The sequence below is a fragment of the Rhipicephalus sanguineus genome, unplaced genomic scaffold (genome assembly GCF_013339695.2).
Source record: "Rhipicephalus sanguineus isolate Rsan-2018 unplaced genomic scaffold, BIME_Rsan_1.4 Seq986, whole genome shotgun sequence".
In the NCBI taxonomy this organism is placed as follows: Eukaryota; Metazoa; Arthropoda; class Arachnida; order Ixodida; family Ixodidae; genus Rhipicephalus; species Rhipicephalus sanguineus.
In genome coordinates this window covers 49,177-76,257 of record NW_023616431.1, presented here as the reverse complement: position 1 = coordinate 76,257, position 27,081 = coordinate 49,177, and the positions used below count along the sequence as shown (strand labels likewise).

Genomic DNA, 27,081 nt, shown 5'->3' with positions numbered 1-27,081 from the left:
GCAGTGCCCACAAGTCCGCTGGAGGGCAAGAGGCGACTGCTTGAACTGCTGGCCGAGCCCAGGGGGCCCAGGGGAGGACTTGAGTAGTGCATTGTAGACGAGCCCCCCGTTGCGCTGGCCGAGTGTGGCACGGTTGGGGCGACAGACGAAGACGGTGAGGGCCCCAGGGGAGGCCCTGTTGCAGGGCCCAGAATGCTCGAGAACGAAGAAGAGGAAGAGGAGGACGACGAGGAAGACGACGAAGGTGAAGGCAGAGAGATGAGAGGTGCTGTACCGCCCGATGAAGACGAAGGTGGCGAAGACCCGGGAGGCGGGGACAGGGCACCTCCGAGAGGAGTTGATGGAGGGCCTCCTGCACCAACAGCAAGAAATACAAAACGATCAGCACGATTACCAGGCTTTAGGCACAAGCACTTTGAGGACGGAACTCACAATGCTCAAAGCCCACGATAACGTGCATTAATTGGCCGTGCCACATACGACTGTAATCGATGTGTCAGTTCATGTTCTAGAGCTGCAGCTAGCTTACAAGAAATACTGCAGAATACTTTTTGACCTCACTGAAATTTAATGTCAACTAGGCAATGTCGTGCCTGAAGGAGTGCCAACATATCAGAAGCTGCAGTAACTCCAGAACGTGCTTCTCACACACCAAAGGATTTGGCATGTATGAGAGAGTTGGGCTCTTCAGGTGTAGGAAAGTAATACTTTAGATGCTTTACCTTGTACTTTGTTGGTCAAGACAATGACATGGTATCACCCATGTTTGTCATGATGTAATATATATTAAAGGGACACTAAAGTGAAACAATAAGTTAGTTTAGACTGATCAATTATACTCTAAAAACTTGAGTGTCGTTAATTTCACCACCACAGGTTTATTAATAAATAAGAAAATCAATGGCATAAGTATCACTTTTAAATTTCCGGCCGAAATCGGCGACAGTGACGTCACGACTTTCAAAGTGTCTTTTCGTATTTTAGCCACATTGGCTCAACAAAATTTCTTGAAACTTGATATGTTAAGTCTCTGGCTCCTTCAGAAGACAATGCTTCATTTTTACCAATTAGGGACTATGTAGGCCTTAAAAGATGCCATCAAAATCTATGACGTCACGGCGACTGGCGCGGGAACTTCAAGGTGCCGTTGCCACCCGCATTTTCTTTTTGCGCATTTTCTTGCTGATGAAGCGTCTCCTTGCGGCAAGCGTGCAGTTTTTTGCTATTGTGAAAGTGCAACCTACTAATAAGAAAAAAATTGTTTTTCTCTTTCCCTTTACCACGACAATAAGGCACGGTAGGATAAAATCACTTAAGGGGGGAGGTGGTGATCGAAAAAAACTTTTTTGTTTGTTGACCTACAGTAATGAAATTTGGCAGGCGCGCTGAAGAGTGTCTCGAATAGCTATATATCAAGTTTCATTGCGATATCTCGAGTAGTTTTCAAATTACACTATGTTACATAATCTGATGACATACTCTGCTGGTGAAAAGCCTAGCATTGTAACAAAACATGCCAGGAAGGTCCGAGTGGTTTTGATCTTTACTCAAAAGAACACTACACAGGATGACATTATTAAAAATTGTCTATTCCTTTTAGTTTTTTTACAAATAACATCCCCATCAGCTTCATGTATTGCATCAGAACTTCTCATGCACTAATTATCACATACAAAAAAAACTAGGCCCTAAGCAAGGTAAAGAATAATGTCATCCTGTCAACAAGACTAGGATTAAAAGAAAAAAAAAAAAACGGAATCAAAATCTGTGCAGTAGTTGCCAAGATATCTGCTCCACAAGCTGAGCGACATGCCAAAAAAAACAGTATTGAGAAAACTGCATTTAAAGTTTGGCCTTCTTTAAAACACCTAAAGATTGTGATCTTTGGCTTTTTTTTTATGATGTTTCACTTCTTGGACATGTGGCCTTTCTCCAGTGTGCCTTTGTTCTTTTTTCATAACCTCCTCCTTTTTTTGATCTACAAAAAACCAGCCTGGATTTCAAACCAAGTTCTCTGTATGAAGGTGTGGTGTGATAGACATGACAGAAAAGAAGATATTGCAATCTAATAAGGCCATATACTGAAATAATTACACATATTTCTTGTATTTATGCCGTCATTAGCTTAATTAAGTCTTGCTTATTGATTACAATTAATCATTGAATAATTTTTATAAAGAGAGAGAGGTTTGTTGTGACAGAAAATGGCTCACACCATGATAGCCGATGCCTTCGTTCCAAATAACAAACAGTTATGGCCAAGACGTTAGTGGCACAGGGATTTTTGAGCAGTTTATTCAATGACGCGAGTCGGGCAGATAAAAATTCGTCCCCCTGCTTGATACACGTTCTTTTGCCACTCTCGCGTATGAAGCGTATTATCATTCGGCCGACCGCCGCGGCAACGCTAGTCTACGAGGCTTTCATTGTTTCAGAACATTCATAAACGCCTGCGGCGATACCAAGCACGGCTCCAAGCACGTCTAAATTACATCGCTAGTGCTTACTGACAGCACTCTGACCGCGAAGTGCTCGGCCGCGGGGTCCGTGGAGCCGGCGCGCGATAGGCTTGGTGGCGGCGTTCGGTGACGATGCGCGAATGCGAAGCTACGATGACGATGACGATGCCAACGCGCGAAATTGCTACCGCTGCTCCAAGCAGTTCGTGGCCGTGGGGTCTGACGAGCTTGGCTGTGGAGTTCACTGCCGATGCGTAAAATGCCCATCCGCGGCTCCGAAGTGCCGGCGAGCGATTTGCTTCTTCGCTTGCGAAGACGCACATAGCCGCGGGTACGCTAGCGCGTTGTTCTTGCCCGCAAGGTTCGAGGTTCGTCTCGCTAAACGGCGCCGTGAGCGGCGTTAGGCCTAGTGACGACTCCGAGCAGTAGGTGCGCAGGCCGTGGTGCCCGTTGCTTCGAAGTGCGTAATGCGTGGTCGTGAGTACAAAGAGTTGTCCTGCGATGGCCTTCGTCACGATGTCAGTGCTGATAAGCAGAAATCAAAACATCTAACCGCGAATCCGACGCTGAAGTCAACGCTAGAGAGTCTGTCCGAGACGCGCGTTTGCGATGTTCGCTAGGAGCGCGGCGCACCATCATAATCAGATCGAACTTCCTCTTGCAGCTCCAAACTAAAGCGTAATTATATTCTAAGTGATCGTCGAGCCGTGAACACAGAACAATTGCGAACGTGTCACGAAGTAGCGCGATTCTCGACAGCCGTGAACTTGCGACGCGCAATCGGCAGACGACGATCTCCCGGACCGAGCATCGGACCAATGGCGAGGCGAGCTGGGGCAACATGGCGGACGCGGCCAATCGCAGGCCTCGGAATGACTCTCAAGTGTTTGCTTTTTGTGCGCTTCTTTCTGAATGGAGGAGCCCGCTGAAGCGGGGAATTTGAACACGGAGAAATGCCCTTTCCGACAAGCCCAAAAAGTTGGTTCGCGGTCGCGTCATCGCGGAGCTACAATTTTTTGAAAATCGCTGTTTTTTTGCGATTTCCACAATAATTTTCGCCACCTCGGAGGGCAAAACAAATTTTTCAAAGCACTTCTGGGTGGTTTTCAGTGTAGATATTTTGGAATCAGATAGAAAAAGGGTTCCAGAAACTGAAAATTTGATTTTCAGAAAATCGATTTTTTTGCCATTTTTCGCAATACGAAAGCCGCGTCCCCCCTTAAAAGAAAGCCCAGTTTCTTTTGACTGCACATGTGTGCAGCACTTGCAGCGATTGCCACCAACTATAACCTCTGAGTTGCAGTAAAGACCTGCTATCGCCACGACAGCCGCTTCCGCTACCATTGGCCAGCTTTGCTGTGTTTCTAACGCCAAAGCAAACGCTAACGCTTGGCAAAAGCTCGCACCCACAAAAGCCGCGCCTGGAAAGCATGCGACTCTCTCACTGGAACCGTCACCGATACTAACAACTGACACAGCATGAACCCGCGGCTGCGATGCAACACCCAGCTGGTGTTGCATCAGGGATACTCAACGTGCTTTCCGCTATGCAAAAACTTAGCCAAAAGAAATGCTTTTATGTTCTATCTCATAAGAATAAGCTTAGGGATCCTCTGCAACTTTTTCTGACATATCACTTTATGGCTTGAACTCCATTCTTCATAGCCATTGTCACCCAGCTTTGGGACCACATCGCACTTTATACTACATTTCAAACATAGTGTGCAAGGCTGTGGAGGCTAGGCAAGAAATTCGCTTATCAAATTTGGATATCATTTGCTTAAGGGTTTCAAGGACCTGTACGCACACAACCGTAATATAATGGTTGTCGAGCATCAACCATAGATCACGAGCTCAGAGGACCTGTAAGCCTTTAATTGTGGGTGACAACAGTTGTCTCCATACTGCTGGCCCACATGCTTCAGTCCCGACCGGCCATGCACGGCAGCATGCGGCAGTGCTTAGTCCCAGCTAGATCAATGTACACGCCACACCACAGCAATACGTGCCATATTCCTTGAATTCAATGTCTGCTATATGTCATTCCAGCGGCCATTTCCCAAATTTAAAGGTAAGACATACGGTTTTGGTTGGCTACTGCCTTACGATGCAAGGTATTCAGCTACAAAAGTGTGTAAACAGGTGTGAAATTACGACAGAAACATAAATATGAAGTCTGCAAAAGCTTTTCTTTTTTTACTGGTTTTTAGCCACAGAGCCTCCGATCAAAGGGATACTAAAAGGAAATATTAAGTTGAGCTAGACTGAAAGATTAGGTTTATGTAATAACAAATTCACCATTCCTGGTGAAAACACAGAATTTGTTAGTGAGAAAACGATCAAATTGAGAAATTGGAGCGGCACTCTCTGTCATGCTCTGTGGGTGCCTCATTAAATGACGTCAGATCTCCCATTTTAACTACTCAATTACTGCTACAGCTTCCAGATTAAAAACGAATTACAGTGGACTCCTCTTAAGGGGGGACGTGGCTTTCGGTACCAACTTTCTTATTTCTTCATGGATTTTGATGAAAACTGGCACACTTATTTGAAATGTTGTTTTAATGCTACTGTAGAAATTTCATGAATATATCTTTACAACATTTTTGATTTACAATACATTTCACCTTCTGCTCTTGTTCCGAGTCTGACTCGCTTAAAAAATGTGATAGGAAACTCGTTCAAAGTGCTATGCATTCTAAGATGTCTGATTGCGGGCGTGACATTCTTAGATTTTTTTATTTGCAACAAAATTTTTTTTAGTTTTCCTTTTTCATGAGGTGACTGCGCAACGGGCATCGAGGCTTTGTGCAACTCGTCAAATAGCTAATTATCAAAACGCCATACTGAAAAAGCAAGAATGTCACGCTTCAAGAATGTCACGCCTGAACTGTGCTTCAAGGAATATAGAACAAAAAACGGAACTGAAATAGACCCAGCGGTCAGTGAGAAATCAGCGGAACAAGCGAAGCAGGAAGCAAGAATAGTCGTTTTGAGAAAACGGCTTTTAAAGTTGTACCAACGATATTACTTCATCAAAAGGCACTGGGGTCGTAATCTTTTGAGTCCTTCGTAATGTGCACTTTCTTGAGTGCCCTGTCTTTAGTTTGAGGTGCCTTGCTTCTCTAAAACACAAGAAGATTGTGATCTTTAAGGTGTTTTATAAGGTTGGACCTCCTGCACATGTGGCCTTTCATCGGTTGTGCCTTTGTTTTCTTTCTTTTTTCTTAAAATCCTTTTCTGATATACAAAGAACATGTAGCATGAATTTTAAACGAAGTTATGAAGTGGTGTAATAGACATGACAAAAAACAAGATATTGTAATTCAAGTAGGTCATGTATTATGATGATTTGCCAGCTTTCTTGTATTCATGCTCTCATTAACATAATTAACAGTCTTGATTGCAATTGATCATTGAATCATTTTTATAGGATACTAAAAGCGGCTCTCATCATGGCAACCTATCACTTCCTCCTAAATAACAGGCAGTTATGGCCAAGACATAGGTGGAATAGGAATTCCTTAGCAGTTTATTCAAGACGCGAACTGGGCAGATATGAATTCATCTCCCTGTTTCACTCGTCAAGCTAATTTGTAAACCTCGCCTGCGATGCACTTCATCATTCACCCGGTCGCGGACACGGTTTTCTGCGAGGCTTTTATTTTTTCAGATGATTCATGAGCGCTTACGGCGATACCACGCACGGCTCCAAGCGCGCCTAAATTGCATCAACAGTGCTTTATTTCACCTCTAAGTGCTCGGCCGCATAGTCCGGGAAGTCAGCACGCGATGTGCTGGGTGGCGGCATTCGGTGACGATGCGCAATATGCCTAGGTGCGGCGACGAAAAATAGGCGCGCAACGTGTTTGGCCTCGCATTGCGGGACGCCGAAGCGCGCCCGCTGCGCGACGAGCTTGGCCGTGGGGTCCGCTGCCGATGCGTAAAATGACCATCCGCTGTACCGAGAAGCCGGCGGGGGAAGCGCTTCGTTCCTTGCGAAGAAGCACACTGCCGCGAGTCCGCTAACGCGTTGCTCTTGCCCACAAAGTTCGAGGTTCGTCTCGCGTGCCGATGCCGTGAGCGGAGTTAGGCCTAGTGACGACTCCGAGCAGTAGACGCGCCGGCCGCGGTGCCCGATGTTTCAAAGTTCGTAAGGCGTGGTCGCGAGTACAAAGAGTCGTCCTGCGATCATCTTCGTCACGACGTCCGAAGTGCGCATAAGCAGAACCTCCAACCACGGATCCGACGAGTCAACGCTAGAAAGTCGGTCCGAGACGCGCGTTTGCGATGTTCGCTACGAGGAAGGCGCGCCATCGTAATCCCACCGAGCTTCCGCTAGTAGCTCCAAACTAAAACGTAGTTCTTGTTCAAAGTTATCGAGCCGTGAACACAGAGCGATTGCGAACACGCAACGAAGTAGCGCGACTTTCGACAGCCGTGAGCTCGAGACGCACGAGCTGCAGACGACGATCTCCCGGAGCGAGCATCGGACCAATGGCGAGGCGCGCTGGGGCAACATGGCGGACGCAGCCAATCGGAGGGCTCGAAACGACCTTCGAACATTTGCTTTTGTGCGCTTGTTTTCGAAGGGAGGAGCCAGCTGCGGCGGGGAATTTGAAGACGGAGAAATGCGCTTTCCGATGAGCCCAAGATATCGGCGCCCGGTGGCGTCGTTGCGGAGCTATGATTTTTTGAAAATCAGTGTTTTTTTGCGATTTCCCCAATAATTTTCGCCACCTAGGCAGGCGCAACAATTTTTTTATAGCACTTCTACGCGGTTTTCGGTGAAGATATTTTGGAATCGGATATAAAAAGGGCTACAGAAACTGAAAATGTGATTTTCAAAAAATCGATTTTTTTGCCATTTTTCGCGATACGAAAGCCGCGTCCCCCCTTAAACGGAACTCGAAGGGGCAAGAAAAATTTGTTCCATTTATGAGAAGTTTCATTTAAGCAAAGCCCACAAATTTAATGAAATATGACTTTATTTCAAAAGCACCAACTGTGGCTGACTGAACAAAAAGATTTTGAAGTATACAATACTACTATAGTTGATTAGAAAGAAAAATGTTGCTAATATTACTGACTCGGAAAAAAGGAGGTGATAACGGTTTGCTTGGCCTTGTTCAAGCACTTTCTCACAAAGTAGGAGTGCATTGCTGAAATTCTTGGCAGGAACTCTGTGCCACCATCGTGTTCAAAGTAGCGCTGCAACAGGATGACAGCACCTCTTGCTGCACTGTCCGGCACTGAAATGGGCCCGGGATCACACACCATCTCATCACCACTTGAGCACGGGTCCTCATCTTGAACTTCAGCTATGAGTTCCTCAAGGCTGTCCTCGCGGCATGTGGCGACGTTTGCATCAAGTGTTTCATAGTCCTCTCGCGTGAAAGAAGTAGACTGTGTCACCTGACTGAAGAGAATATCAGCCTCCTCAGCCTCAGCAACGTTGTCTTCCTCGTCTGGAAGGACTTCTTGTATTGAGAACCCTGCATGGTGGAAGCACCTTTGCACAGTTGACACTTTCACACATTCCCAGGCATTGGTTAGAATGTGAAGAGCTGAGAGCAAGTCCACGTTGTAATCTTTTTTGTTGTCTGCACAAAGAAGCATTCGCTGGAGGACTTGGCGGCGGTAGAGAACTTTCAAGTTTTGAATTATGCCCTGGTCCATTGGTTGAATGATTGCGGTCGCATTTGGTGGCAGGAACTCTAGGCTGATCGATTTGAGTCTATCCACTTGACCGTGAGCAGGGCATTGATCAACAATAAAAATAACCTTCCTGTTCTGCTGGGCAAATCTTCTATTTTCTTCGCGCAACCATGTCTCGAAGATTGCTTGTGTCATCCAAGCTTTCCCGTTCGCGTGGTACGTGACAGGCAGCATGCGCACACCTTTGAAGCAGCGTGGGTGCTTTGATTTCCCCACAACCACCATCTTCAACTTTTCGCTACCGTCCATGTTGGCACCTACTAGCACCGTAATACGATCTTTGCTTCGCTTTCCTCCCATACAGGTTTCCCCCTTGTAAGCAAGAGTCTTAGTAGGGAGTGCTTTGTAGAACAACCCCATTTCATCAATGTTAAACACGTCCCGTTGTTCGTAGGTTTCCAAAATTTCTTGCAACCTCCCCTGTTGCCAGTGGCTACAGATATCTCTGTTTACAGCCGCACTTTCTCCAGAAACTGTCTTAAAGACAAGACCATGCCGCTTTTTAAAATGGCTCAGCCAGCCATCGCTCACCCGGAAGTCCTCGATCCCCATCCGAGTAGCAATCTCTTTGGCCTTCTCTTCCAAAATGGGGCCGCTGATCGGGAAGTTCGCACTGCGCGCACGCTTGAACCAGAGGAAAAGCACATCTTCGATTTCTTTGTACGCCGTCGTTCTCATCCGCATTCTGTCCGTGGCGAAGTTCCCAAGCTTTACAGCTTCTTAAATCTTCCCTTTGTTCTTGAGTATCTTCAACAGCGTGGACTTGGGAATATTGAACTTCTTCGCAATTTCTGTCTTCGATAGGTTGTTGCGGTCAAGTTCTTGGATGATCCTTATTTTCGTTGCGAGCGAAAGTGCATTGTGCTGCCGTTTTTTTGTTTCCATCTCAAGTTTACGACGAGACCTCGATCGCTACTCGACGCGGGCGAACATGTGCGATCGCTGGATTGGCTTTTGGCTTGGCTAGGCTATAATAGCTTCTTGTTTCATGGTTGCTAGACTGCCGTGGCCATTTCCGACGTTCATGGATTTTGCCCGTTTTAGTTTCATTTAACCGATGTAAGCGAAAAAAATGTTCCGATTAGCCGAAACTTTTTATCATTAAATATATAGGAGACCAACCAAATGTGCCTAGATAGTTTCGTTTATGCGGGTTTTCAGTTTAACCGAGTTTAACCAAACTCAATATTTTCACTTATACAAAGCCAAAATAGTGGCACTAGCTTCAAGTGCAACGAACCCTGAGAGTGTCCTCCTGAGGAAATGCCAGAGACCAGCGGTGGTGGGGCACCCAAGTGGGAACCAGGCGTGGGCACCGAACTGCGGCCACCATCATCATCCTCGTCACTGCTGCACGCCGTCAGGTCTATGACCACTACACGAGGCTTCTTGTTGGGCCGCCCAGTTGGTTCCCTCGATGCTGAGGCAGAGACAAGACATGACATGGCATCAAGACACCGGTGCATTACATTTGAAGATCGCCGAGATGAGTTGTATGCACACAGATGCGAACACAATCACAATTACGATCCACAGCACTGGCATGAGCTTTTCTAGAAGAAAAATAATGAACATTTGTGCAAGCTTGTGTTGTGATGATGACTACTATTAAGAGTGGCAAACTGGCAGACAAAAGGGAAAGCAGGAGCATCGCTCCACTGCAATTAGTTCTCTCCAGATGCTGTTAGTGTGCTTCACCACATTACATGGCTGTGATGTGGTGAAAGTAAAACAAATTCATTAGTGTGGACATTACCAAATGAATCGAATAGACAATTAGGGCAGGGAAAGCATAGCAGACATTAATTGTTATGTTTAGCTGTAGTGTAACAATTGTGTTATAAATTGAAGTGGACGAAAAATCACCTGTTCCCTTGAACAAGCCTCTCGAAAAAAAAAAAAAAATTCCTTTTCCTTCGTTTGTTAGTGTGGACGCAAATGAGGCCCCTGCAATCCCCGGCTATTCACATTCTGAGAGACTCGCTTTGCTCATTTCTTTTGCTCCATGGCATACAATTGCCTTGCAATTCAATATACAGTAAGTATAAGTTGCATATCTAGTCCTAATGCACAGGCAATATTCGGAGCCATATAGATTTTCTTTGGCAAGGTGAATATCAGAAATGGATATATACGGTAAATTAACACAAGTGTGCTTAGAGGGAAGGAATGCACCCGAACATGGCAACAAAGTCACTTGAGCCTACTTTGCTGAAGAAAGGAAACTCATGCTTACATGATGAAGGGGCAGAACTTCTAGAGGTAGATGCTGTTGCAGAGGAACTGGGACTGTTAATAACATGGGTCTCCTTCTTCGGCACCAAAGGAGACCAGGAACCATCTTCATGGAATTGAACTTCAGTGCAGTCGCTGGGTGCCTTCATGGAAATCTCCATGAATAGCCTGCAAACACCCAAGTAAATATTTAGAAGGAACAGCAGAGCGCAGAAGTAATCCAAGTAAACTTGAATTAGCAACCTCAAGCGAGTTTCAGCTTTTTGTGCCGCTTCCCTGTTACTATCTCCATGCGCACATGCACCTGCTTGCCCCCCAAATACCGCAGGACCCTGTAATATCCGTAAATGTAACAAGAGGAAAAAAGTTTATGGCAACTTCGGCTCGGCCACATCGGCACCGTGGCAGTGGAAGGGAAGTTACGTCAAACACTGCCCGAGTATCAGGCCCCGCTATGGGCCAGACGAACGTGTGAACCACCAAACTGGTATCTGCAACAGCAGCACCGTCTGCGAGAGGCACACGGCAGTTGAAATTCAGCAGACTACAATTTGCAATGGATGATTTGTACTGGGACTAAGAGCCCAAATGACGAAAAACCAGATGATCAGAAACGCTGTGTGTTCTCGTCTGTTCTCCAGGTGCTTGCGATGCATGAATTTTGCACAAACTGGACGAAAGTTGTGGTAATTTTTGCACTGCTTTCGCTGTCCAGTGAAATCGCGGCAGCAAAAGTAGCCTAGCATGGCTGGATCGTCGTGGCTTTAGAAGGAGACTTACAGTTTACACCTCACTTTCACACGACGCATGAGGAGAATGTCCTCATCAAGCTGATATATATCTTATTATGGCATAAGCTGGAAGTGAGCGCCCTTATAAAGTGAACATCATGGCCATGACACAATCTCGCTGAACACTCGCTGCGATCTCGCTGCATTGTTCAAGCTAGATCAACTGCGAGTTTGCAACGAAGTGGCTGCAAGCATCATACTAAATGTGCGTGTAGTGAAAGATAGAAAGAAGGGGAGTAAGCTAAACAGGTAGCACGACCCTGTGGCATCTGCCTAACTAGTGTCATTTACTCTCTCTTCTTTGCCAAGGCAACCTACGCCCAGTGCAGCAAAAGGCAATGCAAAATTCCGTGTTCCCTTTTTTGATGACAGCACATCCATGTACAAAAATTGAGGAGTTTGTTTTGGAAGCTTTCACTGTCAATGTTTCAAGATATCTGGAGTCCTGCACAAAACCTGTACAAGGCATGAAAAATTGATGGAATTGACACCGCGACATTCACCGTAAGGCTAGCGATGCTTGTGACAGCAGGTGCAGCAAGACCTCCAGTCTTGCTGCACCTCACGCTAGCGGAAGTTGTAGAGATTGCGTAACTCTGGCTACTTAAAAGAGAGAGCAGGCAACACTGCATTGACGTCTCTTGCAGCAACAGGCTTGTTAACCATGGGTGCAGGTGTGTCATAGCGTTTGCCCGATAACTAAGGCAGTTATGGCAACCCACTTTCTCAAAGACCATTGCAGAGCCTCAAAAAACACCGCCGCCGCAAACCGTTTCAACGGCAGTGCACGCAAGTCTAGCCATCCTCACCGCAGCCAAAAAGTAAATGTGCACAAGCCACGCACCCGTCTATCACCAACGATGAGAAGGTGGCCGGCCGGTCACAGACAGGGCAGATCCATGTGGGCTTCTTTTCATTCATTTGCAAGTACAGCGAAGCATCAAAGCACTGTAGGTGTGGACACGTTAGCGCTCGGCACGGAATGCCCATTCGCATCTTGCCTAGCTGCACCACAAGACAACAGAGAAAAACATAAGGTGGAGCACTTACCCCAGGCACAACCCAGAGCACTTCACAGTGTGTGCGTGCCTAGGTTCCCAAAAGAAAGAATTTCACAGGCAGCATTTAAATTAAGATTTCCCGTTATCTTTTTTTCCATTCCAGCGCTTTCAGAGAAATTGGTGTCACTGTTGCAACATGGCAATGTTCATCTTTTGAGCATTACAGCAACCTTTGTTTGAAAGATTCCCGTGGCAGTAGCAAGATCACAACGCACAGCTGAGCGATTTCTAGGTCAGTGGTGGCACCTGCATTTCATTCACGCTAGCGGAAGTTGTACAGATTGTGTAAGTCTAGCTAAAAGATTGCCACAGTCTGACATTCAAAATTATAAGAGTCTGAATTGAGAAAAGGTTACTCATCGCTGGCAGCTACACCGTCCTCCACATCTTTGCCCAAGCACTTACCGGACAGATTAGGGACCCACGCAGACTCGTCGTTGCAATCTCAGAGTCGGGGTCGTGTTGTAGCTTTTCTTTGACTGCAAAAAGAGTTTGATCGAGGAGACACATCAGTCAACGTCAATTCTGGCTACCGTATCCTCATACTTTACGTGACCATGCAGTACTGTCACGATTGATCAAGGTTATAAGTGATCGCTGATACAAAGGCGAACACACCCCGTACCTTCTAACACCAGCTGCATCGTCGAAAGGAACACAGGCACAGAGCCCATTCAGTGCTACTTTCACCTGTGCTACTTACTTTGTCTGCCCTTTGCTCAAAACAATGCCACACAGAGCAAGCTATGGCTACCCTGAGCTCCCATCAGCAATTGCTAGACATCCAATAAATGAATTACGGCAGATCATAAAAGGATGCCTGTGTGCTGCCGACTTTGGTAGAACAAGCTGTGCAGGCACAAAGAAAATCCTACGAATTGGTAAAGATTTTTGTTCAACAATGACAAGCAGACAGTCTCTAGCAAATTTTTTTTTTCCTGACTAGGTTTCTTGCAAAAGCAACGCTGGTACCAACAATCAACAGGGGCTGCACTCACTCATTGCTCGCGTGTGGTCGGGGTTCCTCATGCCTGTTGCCTTTAGCCGCTGGAGGAGAGTTGTTGCCGTCAACTTTCGCACGAGGTACACACCCAAGGCATAGGCCTAGAAAGAGAAAAACAGATGGAGGTGGGGAAGAAAGGAAAAGAAAATGAACTCTACTGCTGCATTACAGTTGCAATGCAAATGTTTAGTAATGAGTGGCAATTTTGATGCAGAATGCAGGAGTTAGCAGTGAGGTAGAACAGGGCTTGGTAATCACATGCTACACTCTCACTCTGACAGAGAACAACATGAACGTTTACTTTTGAACATACTCAAAGGACAAATGCATTGCTTTCAACCTCCTCCAAAAAATAGCACAAGCTGCACCCTCTTAAAGGAGTACTGACACGAATGTTAAATATTTTCGGATTGTCGTGCTAAATAACACCGGTGTCGAGAACCCTAAAGAGAGTATTGTGGTGCCTGGGAATGCATCGAATATATTTGTAATACCACTACCTTAAAAAACCACTTTCGGTTTCGATATTGAGGGGGCGGCTTCTCAGTGACGTGTCATTGCAGTTTGATGTCACTCACAATGTACTAGTGCCAGATCTGTCATCTGCTCGTGGTGCACATAAACAGTGATTATAAATTTGTCGTCCAGCGACCCCAACAGTGATTTCTGCGATTTAGGCTGCATGCAGGACGCCAAATTCGCAAACACAGTGGAACTGTGTTGACTCATCGGGATAATGTCCATTGCGGTGAGGCTGGCTTGCAGACGCTAAGCGACGAAAACTTCAAAATTGAAGTAAAATACTTTATAGGTAAAAATTTTATTGTACTTTATAGGTGTTGTCTGACTCCGGAATGTGGAGAGCTTCAACAATGCATACCAAGGAAACTTAAAATGTCCCTTTTGCGATGTCTCAAAATCGTGTCAGCACTCCTCTAAATGCAAGTGCATCTGTCAACATAATGTGGAAACTCCTTCTCTAGCACAAAAAGAGACCAGTAAATAACTTTTGACATGCATGCGAGGAATTGCCTTAACAGCCAATAAATTGAAAGCATCAGCTAAAGGTGAAAGGCCCATAAATGTAACTGATATCCACAATTGCAGAGTACCAAGGAGAGGCTCCCTACCCGGCCATACTCGGAGAGCCAGGTGACAGATATGTGGTTAGACACAGTAGGGGAGAGGCGGCACATGGAAACAATGTTGATCGGTCGGCTTGGTCGCTTGGGCTCCATGCCAGGCTTGTTGGTGGGTATTGGGCTTGGCAGTGGACACACCTGGGAAGAAAGCACTAACTCTAGCACACATGGACAAAGATTGCAAAGATCATGGCACACATTCTACAAGGTGTCACAAATCATCAAAGTGCATGCTTTTCCAAAACTGCTGCTTCTTGTTTGCAGTGTTACTCATCAGCCCCATTGTCACTAGCTATTTCTCTTCACAACAAAATCTTTTTGGAAAGAAAAAAAACTATTAAAATAAAAGAGGGCACTGGAATCAAGGGTAGGCAGTGCTCGGCAGCATTCACAGACTTGCTTAGCAATGGTTGATTGCACCTACCTTAGAGTTGACCTTGACGCACATACTAGGAGGATAGTTGTCATCCTGTTCACAGCTTGTTTCCAGCAGACAGAATCTGAGCTGTACTTGAACAGTGAATTCTGGCTTTGTTCCCAAGTTGTAGTCCCTGAAATGCGACAAGCAGGCACCACTTCCCATGAAGATAAGGCTGTCGAGTAAGCGTAGATTTTTTTAATTGTCCTTTTGGTACCAGTTTGGCACTGTGCTCGTATAAGTGCAGTACTACTGCACCTCACAGTTTTTTAATGAAATGAAATTCAAACAAAAGTTGTAAACGGAAGCCTCATTTGAACTAGTACAAAGTGTAAAGTGCTATTTGCACTGTCGCCAACTCTTGTAGCTGCCTCAGTTTCACACGAGTTCATCCAACGTGGTTGCAAGCATCTGTCACTCGCCTGTGATAAGTTTAGTGCACACACACATAAAACAAACACGAGTTTAAACAAGATACACATGCCTTGAATGGTCTCAGGATTTTGTGGCAGACACAGCGGTGGTTGCATTTTAACGCAATGGGTGTCTGTACTAGGGGTGTGCGAATATTCGAAATTTCGAATATTTTTCTAATAGTGTTTGCTATTCGATTCAATTCGTACTGGAATTTTACTATTCGAACTTCCCAAAAACAAATACAGTCAACGTCCGATTGAAAGTGACCCCTTGAGATTTTCAATATGCTTCACCTCATCACACCCTGGTATTGCGGCAAAGCTGCCTTTCAAGCTCTGCTACGGTCACAAATGTACTAACTCAAGAAAACGCTGGTTCCAACATGGAGATGAAAGATGTGGCAGAGGTGGGGGCTCAATTAATGCTGTTTTGGACCTGAAATTTGGGCAGGAAAACCAAAAAATCGGACGCCGAAGCTTTTTAGCATCCAAAATTTCAGATGTTCTTATATATTGACGTCTACAAGGTAGATTTGAAACTCCGGACTTGAAGGGAGCACCCCCTTGTCCGCCACATCAGTTGGGCTTCCACAGAAGTTGAAAGAGGAGGAGAGGCTGAGGAAAGGGCATCTTTGCCTATCACGTGTAAGGGCAGATGTAAAGTGTTGTCGGCAACACTTTGGTTGCACCAAATCATGTACATAAATACAATTCGGCCTCTACATTGCCTCATTCTTGATAAGACAAATATGAAACACCACCCCGCCAGTGCTTCATCAACCTAGCAAAAAGAAACACTTTCATGATGCTATCTCATAAGAATATGCTTAGGAATCCTCTCTAACTTCTTTTTCTGCATTTTTGCTTCGAAGTATTCGAACAATATTCTAGAAATATTCTAGAAATATTCGAAAAATATTCGATTCGATTCGCACTCACACTTCAATATTCGAATTCGCTTCGCACCCAAAATTTTGCTATTCGCACAGCTCTAGTCTGTACACTAATACCCCGGTCACACTGGCAGATTTAGTGTCATTTTGAGCGAGTGCACTTACGTCCTCAGAATGTCATTTTGGCGGCGCGCTGCTACACGAGAAAGGGGAGTGTACTTTGGAAATGATGGTAATGGCGATGGGTACTTAAGCAGCACAACAGATATTTGTTATGTCAGGCAATGGTTCTTAACTACTAATGTATTACAGCTATAAGCAGCCCTTAAAAATAATTTTTACGTACAAACGCGGCGGCTGCGGCCATTGCACGGTGCGTGCTGGGCATGCCCCTGGCAGTCGTGGCTGTAAACTGCCTGAGAACGAGAATAGCGAACTAGTTTTTTGAGGTATAATATGTTTCAATCCATAAGAATATCCCTAATAACGAAAACAATAGTTTAACAAATGCTACGAACTCGGATTCGGAAAGTAACTTATTTATTCTTGAGCCACTGCTACCGAGGCTAGACACTCCATCGCAGCGAAGCGAGTTTGGCGAATGCACTCGCCGTCAAGTGCGCTTTGCAGCGAGTGTCACTAAGCGTTCCCGTGTGACAGCGTACAAATGACACTAGCGGCGAAGTGCACTTTGGACTTAAGTTGCCTCGTGTGACAGGGGTATAAGCCCTTGGTCAAGCTTGCACATTCTCACTGCCGTAAGCCATTGGTAAATGAACAAATGTTCCACACATGCTCGTTCCACGACATGAACGACAATTCAGCTCACGGCAGAGAACAAGTCTACGCAACAGAGATATCCGAGCAAATGCAGTGGGCAATCAAGCAAACAAGCTGTGCCTGTGAACCAGAATCAACTCAATTTCATGCACTCATAACAGTGCAGCAATCTCCTGGCTGCTATCGAAACTGCTCAAAATTCTACTATGCAGTTGTAGCAGGCTGAATGACAGATGTCAACACTTGCAGTTTTCTCTTTCTCCAAAAGACAGTTACAGGCACCTTTGTGCAGGCTCTGCGAAAATTATGCAGTTTTGCAGGTTCCGCATCACTGCACTGCTTGCCTCGCTTGCTCGACCATTGCGATTATGGTCTGGTACGATGCCATGGCCACGGACACATTGGTTAATGTGCGTGCCTACATGCCCGCTGCAATGGACTGTCGGTCTTGATGTAACGAGTTGAGGGAACTTGTATGTACAAGGTGGTCATGGGATGTTTTCAACCGCGAAGCATAACCTTTGAGATTAGAGAAAGCTGTCGTTGAAGCACCAGTTGCTCATGATAGTAACTAGAGGACAATGATGTGGGCTAGACAGTCACGCCACCTACCACTTAGCTGGAAATGTGACCAAAAGTGCCAGAGCCAGCCACGGCAACACGTATTTTGTATTATCCAAGGCAGACCACACAACTTAATTATTGTTTGGCTTTTATCAACAATGGCTTTCTGTGACTGAATATTAATAAGCATTTAGTGCCAATTAAGCTTGTCAGACAATAATGCAATTGTGGCAATTACTCAGACTACAGTACAAGCACAAATAAAAAACTGCGGCCATTAAGGGACACGCAAACCACCTTGCGTGGTTAACTGATGGAATGAAGGCACGCAGAGCAATAACAAACGCATATAAGATAGTACTATAGCCATTTCACCAGGCAAATAAAACTAACCTTGAAGAGACTATGTCATGTACTTGCTGTGGTGTGAAGTGAAACACGAAGCTGTTCTCCTGAAACCTTGTGTTGCTGTTAGGCACTACAAAACAGATACAACAAAGAAACAGCAGAGATGAGTATCGCAAGATCTAGAAACATGCTAACCTATCTGCTTCTTGCAAGAAACACTGAAGAATGTACAAATGATCAGCTAGTACCAATTTTGACAGCCCTTGTACACAACTCTAGGCATCATAGGTTATCACGAGATGACATTGAAGCAACAGGGGATTCCGCAGTTGCCACCACACAAACAGCTGTGTGTCAACTATAATTCTTTACAAAATACCACCCATGAACTGACGATAGTTACATAGCTAAAGCTAAACTACAGGAATAGCAGCAATAACACAGTGAAAAGACTATACGAGCATGATCAGTTCAAACAAAAACATGCCAATCTCAAAACATCTCAGCAGACTGATATGATTATACACAGCCCATGTGGCAATGCACACATGAGCACCTGCTGGTTCATCCTTTTTTTTCCCCATGAAAGTTGTCCCTTCATCATAGTTTCTAAGTCGGACTTGTTAACTGATGCACTGTGGCAACCTCATGCATAACGACATGTCGTGGCTTTCGAAGCCACAGGCATGGAGTTCCTAAAACTTTTCACCCGCAGATCCTCCTCTAAAATAACTTTTGTACTACGGTGATCATGGTTTGCATTACCCAACTTCGTAAAAGTGCTCACCTAGAGTCAAAAACACTCCCACCTGCGGGCACAAATGCATCCAGTGCTAGTCACACAATGGTGACTGCACTCCAAAAATGTGAGATGATGGTACCTGAACAACAGCGCGAACGACCGGACCAGGAAAGAGAAGGCACACAGAATGCTGTACTTGCAACTGATTTTATTGGAAGAAAGATTTTGCTTCTTTACGTTCTTACTAGTGTTGTTGTGACAATGAGCACATGCTATATGCTTTATATCCAGCCTAAAAGGCAAAATCGTTCTTCCAATTAACTCAGCTGCAAGCACAGTGTTGTTTGTACGTGCCTTCTCTTTCATGGTCCCATATCTTGCGCCGCTGTTCAAGTACCATGCATTTCAACCAACTCGCCCAGTCTGCCATCCGACTTCAGAGATGATGATACTGCTCCAATTAAAATAAAAGGGTTTCGAATCCCAGCTGCCGTGGCTGTATTTCGATGGAGGCAAAATGCTCGAGGCCTGCGTACCTAGGTTTAGGTGCACATTAAAGAATACCAGATGGTCAAAAATTTCCGAAACCCTCCCCTAGGCATCCCTCATAATCATTATCATGGTTTTGGGACGTAAAACCCCAACAATTATTATTATTAAAATAAAAGGGTTAAGCTGCACTCACTCAGACTCGCAGGCCGGTGGAGTTCAGCCAGGATGTCGTAGAATGGCAGCCTCTTAAAACGCACATCTGGATGGACGGGATATGACTGCGTGCCGGGTCCTCCGGCAGCACCGCCGGGGCCCATGAGTGGCGGTGGAGGTGGAGGCGGGGCTACGTGGTGCAGCTTGGATGAGTAGTCTCCCGAGTGTAAGGGTGGTGGCCCCGCCCCACCTCCTGCCCCGTGGTGGCCCGTCATCAGGCTGCTTGCCCGGGTGGCCGCACTGGGGGGCAAGTACGAGGCGGGGCCCTTCATGCTGCCGGGTGTGGCAGCACAGAGCCGTGGGTCGGCAGTGTCGACTGTTGCATGAGAGCTGGCACCCACAGTTGAGGACGGGAACCTGCGCCTGTGAAGGAGGAGGTCAGGTGATGAATACTGTGACTAATAAACGAATGAAAAAAAAATAAAGAAACAAACAAAGGCACGTATGTAATTTAAAGGCTTTTCTGAGGCACTCTCCGCATGTGATGGGCGACTGAACCGAATGGCAATAACAGCTATGCAGTTTAGTGGCCTCCTTGCCCAAGTCATATGAGTCAAGTGCAGTCCCATAATTCCTGCCAAAAACAAATGGACTTAACTAGACCGATTCGTAGTTTTATGGAGGAAGTGATTTTTTACTGGAAGGAATTTAATTTTTTTTTTAGGTTTTCGCTACCAAGCTAAAATAATTACTGCTTGAACCATGCAGAGCATATTTCATTCTATCACTACCATGCAATGTATTCTTAGCTGTTGTCGATCCTATTAAGAGCACCAGAACATGAAATTCCGCTGTCATAACTTGTGTATAATATAGAGTTCCATTGGGATAGCAGGAGCATTCAAAAGCACACAGAGTGCTCTTCTCAGGGCTGCCATGTTTTAGTGGTCAAACAGGAGTAGGAGCACTGTCATCCAGTGACAGAGCAAGATCAGTTTAGCTGTGCAGAGAGCAGCCAACAGCAGTTCAGATGTTGTGCAACTTCTGAATTTCTTTTCAGGCAGAAGTCGTGCGACCTCCATATTTGTTTCTATTTGTTTAAACCAGCAAGCACAGCAGCAATAACAGCAGCAAAGTGTAATTTGTGTTTTGGCCCCAATGACTTTCATGTTTATACAAGCGAGGTTCACAGCAATTTCACGCTAGATCCCAGTAGTCCTAGCATCTTGCCAGTCATTGAATGAATGGGGGATATCGGCAGCAAGGACTTTTCACCTTGCTGCTGCCTTGACAGTCAACAATGGATCACTTGTCCTGTTAATAATTAAATTATGTTGGAGTTTTGCGTCACAACACCACAATATGATGAGGGACGCCATAAGGAAGGGTTCCGGAAATTTGGCCATGTGGTGTTCTTTAAAATGCACCTAAATCTAACAGATGGGCCTCGAGCATTTCGTCTCCATTGAAATGTGGCCACCGCGGACAGGATTCAATGCCGCGACCTTCGGGTCAGCAGTCGAGCACCATAACCGGGGTGCTCGACTGCTGGCACTATGTTTCATACATCAGGTGCAACGCTGCAGAAACCATGCAAGAAGTTCGTTGCAGCAAGATGTGTGAGTATGCGCGTCTCGCACTTGGCTTTCGTCAGTGGTAAACGCTCGTGCGAGCCGAGCACGAGCCCGCACATGATTCGTCGCGATTGGCTGCAAATGAATACACCAAAAAGTGAAAACAAAGACGCTAAACAGTCCAGAACAACGTACTGACAACCGTATAACAGACTTCATTGTGTAAAATTTGCGCACACCACACGAAGACACAAAGAAAAAGTTTACAAGGACCTGCGCTGGTCCTTGTGAACTTTTCCTTTGTGTCTTCGTGTGGTGTGCACAAATTTTCAACAATGAAGTCAAACCAACTAGCCCGCCTTTCCGTCTTATTGCGTATAACGAAGTCCTGTTTATATCTGAGGTACAATACATCTTCATTTGTTATTTAGAATCAAGACGTAAAGAAATCATATTACAGGGTGGTGAAATCATTGGACTTTGGTTCGAACGCATCTACTGCAAAATGTCTTGCTAGCTTCCACAGCATTGCACCTGATGCATGAAATGGAGTATAGACCACTACGACTGGTGACACTCGTCCTGAGGAGCTCTATGATAAAAGCAGCGACAGCTGTTAGAATATTAGAGTCGAGTTACAGGTTGCTGCGCGCGCTAGTAGCGATGATGACCATTACGAAGTGTATGAAGCTATGTTTACGGGACGCATCGTCACACATGCACACATAATCACGAATGGGGGCAATGGTGAATATACAGTAGATAGGTCATTGTTACTGTGACACTACAACACAATTTTACGGCAGAGGATTCTGGGATGTTGATCGTTTTGGTCATATGAAACATTTCTCCTCTTTCATCCCCTTTTCAGTCATTCACTGGATGCATGCATTAAGGACTCTATATCACATGCCCTACCACCCCACTCCTTACAGCTTGACATCTCTGCTCCTGTTCTCCCAATGGAGTTCACCATAAAGCCCACATACATTTTTTGCTGCATCAAGTGAAGCTTTCCAAACAACATACTGGTTGAAGGAGCTCTAAAAAACAGAAATGTACTTCACTACTAGATGGATCAGTGCTTTTATACAAGAGAAGCAGTGCACAGTTAGGTGCAGCTGAAAGTACTTTCAGCATGAATGTTCTTTACAAGCTCTACTAGTGAGCATTGAGCATGTATGCTCTTATGTACAGGGGTGGTAAAAAATTCCCAGGTCGCAACACCTGGCCGAGGAGTAGCAGCTAGCTGCTATCGGGGTGCTGCTGCCGCAATCACGTTTTGGCGCACACTGGTGTCAAGCGTGTGCGTGGAAGGGGGGTGTGCATCCCTCTCCCTTTCTTGCTCTCCTTGATAAGAAAATGACCTATAAACTTGGTGCGTCATATTCCCTCAGTGTTCGCTCTTCGAATTTTACTACTGTGCAGCGCTGCTTATTCCACCAAGATATTCCAACTAGCCCCAACACTAGCTATTCTGAATACATTCTAGCTCTTTTGAATACAATTCGGGCTCCGACCATGTTCGTATGCAGCGAATTAGCCTGTGCAAATGGCTACGAGAGTCACCGCAGTGCCAATGGAAAGTTAAATGCAAGATATTGTTCTCCAGAAAGCCGAAAACCATGGCAATGTATACGGTGTCTAGCAAGTGTGGCTGCAAGCATGATGTGTCAGTTTCGGGACGCTGCTGCATTACTACACGCTGCACTGTAGTGAAATTCGAAGAGCGAACGGTGAGGGAACATGACGCACCATGTTTATACCTCACTTTCTTATCAAGGAGAGCAAGAAAGGGACACGGATGCAGCCCCCCATCCACGCACACGGTCGACGCCAGCGTGCTCCAAGGCGTGATTCCGATGACAGCGCCCCGATAGCAGCGAGCTGCTGCTCCTTGGCCGGGCGTTGCGGCCTGGAACTTCTGACCCCCTGTACATGTAAAAACAATCAAGGAATTGTTCAATAAAAAGTTAAGATATGACAGCAATGAGCTGTTAGTGGCGGTCAAAACTGTTTTGGCGACATTAATGCTTATTTATAAGCCCAGTTTCATAACGCGCACAGAACATTCTGAACGATTTATAGAGGATATGCTCTGAGCCATGATCTGCGAGGCAGTGACAGCATCACTGGGCAGCCAAGGCATTTTGTTGGTCAAGTCGTTCATACATCATAGGGGAAGTATCTGAAATCTCTATTGTCCCAGTCACCGTACAGAGTTCACGCACAACAGTGCCTTGTGCACAGTGCTCAAGTGCACGTTCACATTAGGTAAGAAGTTTTTTGAACCAATGTATCTTCATTTAAAGGGGTGGTGCCATCAAATTTCGAGGCTATAACAAGCCTGTTGTGGGTTTCCTCTGTATGCAAGGACACTCCACACGAAGGGTCGGACACAGTAAACGTTTAGAATGTATTTTAATTCACTTCCAAAGTGTACCTAAATGCCCATTCTCCCGATCGAAACCCATCGCTAGCGCGCCAACTCTGACGTAGCTGTATAGGAAAGGCAACGAAAGTTGTAGTGACGTCACACCAGATCTGCTGTAGTGACGTGAGTGACCTCCGGACCTCCACAACGTACGTACCGGCTGTAGTGCACTAGAATATATTCTAGTTCACTATAGTACCGGCAAAGCATCGGTTGCTACATCACTCGCCGAGTTTCGATCGCTTCGTGGCTAAGTGCATCACAGCCTTGTGTGGTCACGTGCCCAAGCCTCCTACACCTCTACGTCACTGCCCAACCTCGGCGGCCAGAAACCGAAACCGAAAGTTGTCCGCATCAAAAGGCGATATTAAATTATTTAGCGAGAATACATGAATCTTGGTGCATGCATCATGCTTCCTGGAGCTATAGGAAACGCTTACAGCAAAGAACGAGCAAGCCACAAACATGGTGGCACCCCCCCTTTAAAGGGACACTAAAGGCAAATAACAATTTATGTCAGAGTGAAAGCCCAATGTATGACAACTTCTAAAACGGCAATATTATCAACAGCAGTGCCCTACTTACCGAGAAATTAAGCTACATGTATCACATGATGAGCGCCACGAGTGGGACATTTTCGAAGTGATCCCGATGACGTAGGGAAGTCGGCCTACAATAAATCACTAGTAATCAAACTAGCAGCAGTAAAAAAAAACATTCCGAGCATCAAAAGACGTAATAAAATGCTGTTTGTTCGTTTCCGCTTGATTCATGGAAAGCAAAACCTCGATGGCGTTGCCATGGGGAACGGCGCGCGTGGTTCAAAGGTTCCGTTTTCGCCGAACTGTGCCTCGCCCGTCTCAGTGGTAGTTTCGGGATCGCGTACTGCCGTGCGTGTTTTGCGCGCTCGTGAAAGTCGCTCGGACAGAAAGTTCGACAAAATGCCGCATGCGTGTGATATTGCCAGATGCCCGAATGGTGCACAACGCCAGTGCTGCAGCAAGGAAACCGGTGTGTCTTTTCACTGGGTGCCGCGGAATGAACCCTTACGCTCAAAGTGGCTTAGTGTCATGCCATTGCGCCGTGTGCTAAACAGTCAAAACCTCTGTGTGTGTGCTCGCTGCACTTTCGTACTGAGGATTACAAGACCAACTGCAACTTGGTGACGGCTTTGAATGTGCCCATCCGAGCAAGTCTTTGCCGCAGCGCCGTTGTTGCTACTGTGGATCCCGCTACTTCCGCTCGGCTGCTACTAGTGTCGGCTGCCGCGCAGTAAAAGCGGGCAACGTTGGGCACGGCAGCAGTGACGTATGAGAGTCGTATTTTCAGGCGGGAGATTTGAAGCGCGCTAACGCGATGCGGACCACTAAAAACGTGATTTTATTTCAAAATAAGCACTTCCTTGGCACAAAAGCAGCGCTACGAGGTTTCTGGACCGCTATTTCAACAATCAACGTCGACTTAATATTTGCCTTTAGTGTCCCTTTAAGGAGTGAAGTGCCATGGTTGCACATCATGGTGAATTGCTTCGTGTTTGGCTGCAACAGCCACTCAAAAAACAAGCCTGGTGATCAGAATGTTGCCCCGCTTGGGTCCTTTGCAATGTAGAAGATGTTCAAGCATCAATGCCAGAAGACTGCAGAGACAACAGCACTGAGGAAGGTGGTTGTGCCGCATCAACCACTGAAACGTAATAATAATATCTGGTGTTTTACGTGCCAAAACCAAGATATGATTACGAGGCACACCGCAGTGGAGGACTCCGGAAAGTTTAAGTATCTGGTGTTCTTCAATGTTCACTGATATCGCACAGTACACGAGCCTCTAGCATTTCGCTTCCATCGAAGCGTGACAGCCGCAGCCGGGATCCAGCATGCAACCTTCAAGTCAGCGCAGCCGAGCACCGTTACCACTGTACCACCGCAGCAGAACGCTACTGAGACAAACGAGTGGAAAGCTTAACCCATATATGCCAAGAGTCCTACATATAGGACACTTCTTTGATGCATTCTAACATCGCTATTTCTTTAGCTGATGACTAGCGCCACGTACAGCATAACAAGCAGGCCGCCTGCTTGATGTGCTGTACGTGGCGCTAGTCATCGGCTAAAGAAATAGCGATGTTAGAACGAAATAGCGATGTTATTGCGTCCTATATGTAGGACACTGGGCATATATGGGTTAAAATAGAAAGAAAGAGTGCAGAGTTCGCCGTAGCGGTGATTGTTGTAGCACGGAACAGCCAACGAGGGAGAGAAGACTGCGTAATGATTTTTTACTATTCCAAAACGTACCGCTAAGTCGGTCGACGCTCGCGCGATAACCTTCAAATCGCGCTCGACTGTACCTACCGGATTCGGTAAACCACGGCTCCGCACATGTCGCATAACCCAAAACCAAAAGAAACCGCGTAGTTTCGACGGGTCGGCGCGAATTCGACGCCTCGACGCAATTTCGACGGGTCCCGGTCAAAATTAGCTGCAAACAAAGCAATAATTTTCGACTACGCCGAAAGCGATCGGACGTTTTTTTTTTCTTTTTTTCCTCGCTGGCAATGAATTTCGCTCCGTTCGCTCCCTGAAATATCACTTTTTCGCGTCGAGTGAAACGGCCTTAACACCGCAAACAACACAAAGCACGAGACGCATGCGTTCCTTGATTGTTTCGAGCTTTGTGAACACCCGCTCTAATTGACAACGACACTCACCAATCTGGCAAACCAGCCGTACGACATTCTCTGTCGCTCTGCAGGGCGGAACCAATCCCGCGTGCGGGACGGACGCGATAACGACAGTTTGATTTGCGCGCCGCTCGCAACACCTCGCCGCAACGTCTCAGGACCTCGCACTCGCGACATGGGCCGTCGCTTAAGTAGTGGTCGCACTGTGCCGGAGGGAGGGGAACGTAGCCCAAGATTCTCGCAAAGCCATCGTCGCCACCACTCATAGGAGGGCCGCCCTTGCCGCTCGTCACAGTCTTCATTCCTCGCCGTACTCGAAGCTAGGCCTAAAAGCTCGGTCAGCCTGCCTGTTGTCGTTGCTGCTTCAAGCAATCCGCTACCAGTTCGGCGAATTCAAATGCTCATCGCACGTTGCAGGGAGCGTTGGCGTTCCTTCTTCGACACTCGGCGCGCGTTTTTCCGTCTAGTCACGGGCACTTTTCGGGAAGAGAACGACACGCACAAGCTTGCGACGGAACGTTGAGTCTACAATCGCGCACCATCACTCCGCCGCGATCCATCACCGAACGAGAAGGAAACGTCATCGGTGGACGAAAAGCAGCACGCGTGAAACGTGGTGATGCGAAACCCAGAATCGGACAAGCCGTGCAACGCTGCGCAATTAACTTGAAACAGAGCCGAACGCCAACGCGAGAAAGCCCACAGAATTTCAAACGGCGGCAGCCGCGAGCGGCACGAACCACGCGCAAACGGCACAAACGCAAAGCGCCTGAAGCCACCTAGCGGCGCATCATAATAACGAAACGCAGCCTTCGTGACTCGTGCGGAATCTCGGAGGACGCGGTTCTCCCAGTTCAATCGCCAGCTGGATGGTGATAAGTTGCAGCAAAACGGACGATAAGAGGCGATGAGAAACGAACTAAGATCGTAGTAAGTTAGTTGCTTGTGTATTAGTTTGCGCTGGTACCACATCGCGATGCAACCAAATAGTCCAATATGCCATCCCAAAGTACAGATAGGAGGAGGGCGAGCGCAGAGAGCTCCCGCGGCGCGTTTCAAGGTCGCAACACTCAAACCTTACAGGCGGTTACGAACAAGAATATTGGAATGAATGTACTGGTTATTACGACCGAGCTCGCAATCGCTGCATTTTCAAGCCGACGAGGCTGCACACGGCG

General features: G+C 46.4%; 2 protein-coding genes across 2 annotated transcripts; both read right to left on the bottom strand.

Moving 5' to 3' along the window:
• Positions 1-26,596, bottom strand: LOC119378802 (E3 SUMO-protein ligase PIAS2; the record flags this gene model as incomplete). The annotated part of the gene is given in 11 exon segments (XM_037647828.2): positions 1-352; positions 9,418-9,597; positions 10,414-10,580; positions 12,048-12,208; positions 12,670-12,743; positions 13,263-13,368; positions 14,398-14,547; positions 14,834-14,960; positions 17,874-17,958; positions 19,256-19,638; positions 25,931-26,596. Coding segments are annotated over 11 exon segments (2,060 nt in total), but the record flags the coding sequence as incomplete, so codon positions are not given.
• Positions 7,430-9,085, bottom strand: LOC125756858 (tigger transposable element-derived protein 4-like). The gene has a single exon (XM_049411823.1). It carries the CDS (start codon positions 8,859-8,861, stop codon positions 7,542-7,544), a length of 1,320 nt encoding a protein of 439 aa, XP_049267780.1. The 5' UTR covers positions 8,862-9,085; the 3' UTR covers positions 7,430-7,541.
• Positions 26,597-27,081: the final 485 nt, after the last annotated feature.